Here is a 6,000-nt window from a genome sequence, read left to right as displayed (position 1 = left end):
CTCAGATTCAAGAAGCACAATTCCCTAGTAGGAATACAAATGAATTCACGGCTGAACACATGGTTGCAGAATACCAAAGGCAGAGTGACAATCTTTAAAGCCTCTAGGAGAATTTATTCCCAGAACAGGAGAGGCTGCGAGAGAGACCAGTAGGGAGACAGATCTGCAGCGGGCGCTGAACACGGTGATGTGGGTACAAGGAGAGTGCTGGGTGACTGAATGGGCTGTGTGGGGCAGGGACCACTAGCAGGACTGTATTCAACCTTAGCTTCCCATTAGCGGGACTCAACTGCTCCCAGGCCCTGGTGGAGTCAGGCATGCTCTCTCGAAACTCAAGTACAGGGTGAACACTGCTCTCAGAACCTTAACGACTATCTGGTGCCTGAATGAATGCAAGAGAAGCATTTTCAGAATAGTGAGGCCAACCAGTGGCGACACTTGGACTGCTGAACAGATGTATTGGTGAAAGGCTCTCGTGGGGCTACAGTTGTACCCATAATATAAACGTGATTTCACTTTCCGCTAAGAATCCAAAGCAAGTGTAATAAACACAGAACAATCTCTGACATCCTTTCTAGATGTTTTCTGGGCTGATTATAAATATTCAGTGAAAGTTTACATAATAGTAATAAAATCCAGAGCAAAAGTTTCAGCCACCTCTGTGGTCAGTGTAGTCTCGCTTGTCAGAGTAGATGTTTCAGCCACAATTATAAGTGACAGAATGCAATCTTTGCCTCCCAATAGGATTTGGTAACACAGAAGAAACCAGACAGAATGATCTTTCTCGCCTTATCATATGCAAAAGAGTGACAAAGAAAGACCTAGTCTTTTTCTGCTCGTATCCTCTAGTGTAGGCTTGGCGGTGGGTAGCACGTGTCAGACCTATGCACTCACCCAGCCTGGTCTACAGTGAGGCCATCCCGAGGAAATGCTGTTCCAGAACAAAGCCCTGTTTCCCCCTTTCTGTCATGATTAGGTCATGAGTTCAGGTCAGGGAAGAGATGTGATGGATGAACACGGCTCCACTGTAAAGGCGACTCTTACGGGCTACCCAAGTCTGTTCTTATGGACTAACATTTTAATGTTAAAATGCTATACACAGCCCACTAAGGGCAGAAAAAAGGCCTATTATAGAACAAACACTTTGATACATGTCCCAATTAATTCTTATCTGTAAACCTTGAAGGAAGGCACATTAACATCATTTTTACACATGAGTAAACTGAGGCTCGGGGTTATATAATGACTGAGTATACAAATGGACAGTGGCCAGACCATAAATAAAAACAGAACTCTGACCCACAACCCACAGCAACAAGCACAGGAAGCCAACCCATTATTCACAGTTGGCAGCCCAGAAAGCCAGCCCACTCTAAGTCAGACTTGTAGAAAGCCAGACCACTATTTCTGGTAACAATCCAGGAATTGGTAGCAATCTAAACCATAAAGCCTGTAACAACAGACCCCAAATCACTAACATTTGATTAATAACTAACAGCTTCCCTAATTTTTGTTCCTACTTCCAACTTCTGACCAACCAGAGGAAGCCAAAAATGCACTCCTAACCAATTATACAGGCCACCCCACTTCTGGTTAATTGGTCCTGCAGCTTCCCCAGGCCAAATGGCCTCCAAAGAGGACACACCTGAAGTGTTCTTTTTTCCATGATAAAGCTTTCCCACTCCTCTGATGCCTTCAAGTCTCTCTCTCTGCCGAAATGCAGGTGAGAGTGGCTGACTCCCCCACTCTAGCAAGCTCGCAAGAGCCTTTGTTCTCATTTGGTTTGTCTTCATTTATTTCCACAATAAGTGGCCCAAGATCCCTCAGCTATTGTGTGGCAGATCAGGGTCTGGAAGCAAGACCCACCCGACTCGAAGCCCGTGCTCTTTCCTCTGTCTCACTTGCCCTTTTATGAAGCCTGAGCCTCAAATGCCTTCAACAGCCCAGCAAGCAGGGCCCCAGTGAGAGACAGGGGAACTGGAATTTGGCATAGTTTATTACAATTAGTAGGCATATAAAACTGTAAACGCCACAAAGTAAACGGTTTACCCTCCACAATAACCAGCAGTCTCTGTGACCTTCCAGCACCCTCACTATTTTAATTAACATTTATACGTTTCACACAAAGTCATAATCATACAAATAGGATTATAATACATTTTTTAGGGAAAGGATTTTTTGGTCCACATTTTCTATTAAAACACACACACATTTTCCTCTTTGGCAAAAGAGGTTAAATCCCCCCCCAGTGAAGAGACAAAGCAAACTCAGATAAAAATCACTTAACATGAGGTACAGCTGAGGTCTGGGCTCATCGGGAATTAGAGACACATACTTAAGGGGAAAATCGTTTCTTACAAAATCATTTCAGCTCCCACCCACCTCAGCAGAAAAGCTCCACATAGATTTGGCCTGGGTCACTTTTGTAAGAACACCCTTCAAATCACTGTTTTGTTTCAGAGTATAATGTGCTCTTTCTGAAGAAAGTCATGAAAAGCGTGGGCATCTGACCTCAGCAATATTTGTAATCTGAGGTACAAAAGCATCTGATACAGTAATTCAAATTGTTATTGCTGTGCCACCTTCATTCAGTTTGTCGGGAGAGCGGTTTTGGCTGCTCTCAAGTCTCAGCCTGGCAGACAGTTTGAAAGGGCGGGTTTGCAGGTGAAAGGCCCGCAGCATCTGCCAGGCCTGAGGTGAGGAGGAAGCCAGGGTGAGGAAGGCTGGTTCCTCAGAGAGACGGGTGTCTTAGTCCAGGGCAGCAGGGCCCCGGCAGGCCACAGAGACCTCCTGCTCTGTCGTGCCCTACGGCCCCCACATCCCCATCTGAAGTGGAGTCTGAGGGACAGGCAGCTGCCGAGGTGGTGTTTTTTTTTTTTTTTTTTTTAAATCTACACTCATAATTGCTAACAACCGCCCTGGTGGGCTTTTCACGCTTCAAGTAATTTCATTCCTTCCAGGAGAACGTGAACAACGCTTTTAGCTCTAGATATCAAAGGAAAGGAAATGAGCCGCACGAACAACAAGCTTAAGCTTAAACAGACCTGCTGCTGACACAGTATCAGATCAATTATATTTCAAAAGTGAGCACACTATTATATACGTTTTTGCGACAGCTGCATTCTCCCACTTAACCTCTGTGCAGAACCAAAATCTGATAAAGCAAACTTAAGTTACTTTAATTCTTGTTAAATACAACTCTGTACAGATTGCACATTTTACACCAAAGCAGCTCAATATCACAGTTAGAGAAATGAAAAGGCCATCTGAAAATTTTCATTTTTCTAGCCCAACAAAACACCAAGGGACTCTTGCCCTAAGGGTCAGAACAAAACCAGCTGCACAACGTTGTAAACAGTAGGAGAGGTGGTCTCAGGGACTCCACCGCAGGATCCGATTCAATTGCACGCACGCACACACGCACACACACTTGAACCCATCTCCCCGCTTCCAGTGCCACACAGCGCGACGCTCAGTACCACAGCAGGCTTCTTTCACATTGTGTTCACAGAAGGGCAGTCATGGCCGTCTGGTGGAGGGGTCTGAGGCAGTCTCGGGGCGCGGAGTAAGCGTCGCTGGTCGCGGGACGCGGCTGCGGCTTCTGATAGTCGGGCTCGGCGCGCTCCGCGGTCACGCAGCCGCCGGCCTTGGGCTCATCGTAGCCCGGGTCCGGGGGCGCGGGGCTCTGCGGCATCCGGTAGCCCGCGCTCGCGGCGCCGGCCCCGCCTGCCGGGGAGAAGCTGCCAGAAGACAGGGAATGTTTGTGCGCCGGCCTGGGCCCCGGGACGCGGTAGCCGCCGTGCGCCGAGAAGGTGTGCGCGCGGGCCAGGTGCCGCTCCACGATGGGCGTGGCGTACTCGGGCTCGGCGTGCGCCAAGGGCAGCGCGTACTCGTGGCGGCCCGGCAGGGGGCGGTCGTAGTGGCTGCCCGCCTCGGCGCTCGGCCCCGCCTCGTCCGCCTCGGTGTCCATCGGCCGGAAGGTGGAGCCCTTCCTCGTGACTGTCTCGGTGCCGATCATGAGAGGCTGCTGGTAATCTGCAAAGGGAAGAGCAGACGCGTTTGTGCACCGCACTGACACCAGTGATGTGGGGTGTGAGGCAAGAGGGGAGCCAAAGGCCCTTCCCAAATGTTAAGCCCAGAAGACTGGGGTGCGCACTGGGGAAGCTGCTTAGAAAAGAACGCATGGAGCATATGTGGGGAGGGTTGGGAACAATGGGTTCAGTTTTGGAGCCCCTGAGGAACTGGTGACACTTGCAGCTAGAGACATCCAGCAGGTGAAGATTACTGACTTATTGGGGGCAGGGAGGGCAATGTGGGTGTGAGCAGCAGAGCAGACAAATACTCAAGAAAGGGCTCTTCTGGAAGCTCTGGAGTGGTATGCGGGAGGCTGTTGAGGAGAGACTGCAGATGAGTGGGCGCAAGAGGGGAACCTGCGGCCTCGCACATTTAAGGAGCCCAAGAAAGACCATGCAGTGAGGAAGGAGAATGAAAGGAAGAAGAGGACAGAAAAGGGGTTCTCCCCTCTTCTTGCGTTACCCCCAAGGTAGAACGTGAATTGTCAGAGGAAAGGAACAGGGGATGGATTTGGATTGTAGAGATGCTCTCTTTGTCCCTGAAACGGCTCAGGCAACCTCTACACTGCTACCTCTCAGACTTTGGTATCTACACGCCTCACCCGGGAACTTCTGGTTTGGTAGCCCCGGGGCCTGGCCTGAAAGCCTGCATCTAACAGGCTCTCAAATGATGCTGATGCTGGTGGTCCTCAGACCCCACTTTGAGGAGCGAGAAACTAGGGCTGTGCTACTCAGAGGGCAGTCCATGGACACCTACATATCTGAGAACTGTCTGTGACAGGTCTGCAAAGAGATTAAGTACACACATTGAGAGCAAGTGTTTAGAAACAGCAATTTGAGAGAGTAATTTTATGTCCATTGAATGTAATAAAAAAAAAGCTTTGTAAAAAAGTTTTTAAAATTTTTTAAAATTTCATGATTATTACTAATTTATACTGTATTTTACAAAAGTACTCGTCCTTGATGGATTAGAAATTTAAAAAAACAAAAGCAGAAAACGGATCCTTCCCCACAAATAGCTTGGGAAGCTCAGCTCTCAACAATGGCTTCTCAGGGACATTGAGGCCATTATAACACTGGACAGGTTCCTTCATCTCCTGTCTCCTCTTCCTCAAGGGCAGGTGCTGTGCTTAGTTCATCTTTCTAGTCCCTCTTTCCTAATGCCTTAATCAAAACGTAGGTAACAAAAGTAGATTAATTAAGGGCTTCCAGATTTAGTGGTACTTCAGTGCCATTTTTCTGGATGTCACATAGCCGCTGCAGGTGTAAGAGCCTCGGCTGAGTGGGGCTTTTGAGAAATACCTCAGTGTCAGTTTGTAACTGTGCAGAGTGCAGAAAGAAAACTTCACACATTACTGATTCATTGGACCCCATCTAAACAAAAAGATTTTAGTCTTATGACCCTCCTGGTCTCCCCTGCCCCACAAGCAAGCCCCTCCGATCTAGACAGCGATCTAATAGCGCTGTCACAGAGGCGTCACACTTACCTGCCATGTCACTTGTGATGAGATCTAACTTCTGTGTCATCTCCTTTTCATTATCGTAGCTGATGGTAAACTCAGCTGACTGATGTCTGGCAAAGGGATATTTAATCTGCTTCCAGCAGTCTGGAATAAAGATAACATGAAACAGACTAGTATCTCAGAAGTGGAATGCACATACTCATCATGTGTTCCTCGATGAGACAGAGGTCAGGCTGCCTTTTGCCGGCTGACCGTGATAAATGCACGGCCACGGCCCTTCAGGTGTGTGTGGTGGAACCAGCATGCTGAGGTTGTTATAACAACAGCAAACACTATCCCAGCCATGCTTTCCGCTGTGCCGTTAAATGTATTTGTGTGCTCATCAGGTCCCAGCCTATCCCTGTGTTAGCCCATCTGGGCATGGTTTTCATAATCTGCACTGACTCGGCATTTGTGACCCAGAG

At 48.3% G+C, this 6,000-nt stretch overlaps 1 protein-coding gene across 2 annotated transcripts in view; it reads right to left on the bottom strand.

Annotated features, from left to right (window-relative positions):
- Positions 1-1,978: 1,978 nt before the first annotated feature.
- Positions 1,979-6,000, bottom strand: part of DCBLD1 (discoidin, CUB and LCCL domain containing 1) — a 62,163-nt gene continuing 58,141 nt past the window's right edge. The window contains exons 14-15 of one of the 2 annotated variants that reach the window (XM_087444031.1): positions 5,561-5,680; positions 1,979-4,035 (exon numbers count right to left, since the gene is read on the bottom strand). In XM_087444031.1, the coding sequence (XP_087300157.1) occupies positions 3,506-4,035; positions 5,561-5,680 (650 nt within the window). In that variant the 3' untranslated portion in view covers positions 1,979-3,505. The remainder of the gene's footprint in view (positions 4,036-5,560; positions 5,681-6,000) is intronic. The other variant, XM_087444032.1, reaches the window with a different exon arrangement.

This window comes from Ceratotherium simum, chromosome 19 (genome assembly GCF_057802395.1).
Source record: "Ceratotherium simum simum isolate JZ-2026a chromosome 19, ASM5780239v1, whole genome shotgun sequence".
In the NCBI taxonomy this organism is placed as follows: domain Eukaryota; kingdom Metazoa; phylum Chordata; class Mammalia; order Perissodactyla; family Rhinocerotidae; genus Ceratotherium; species Ceratotherium simum.
The sequence above is the reverse complement of the archived record's forward strand: the minus strand, read 5'-3'. Positions and strand labels throughout refer to the sequence as shown.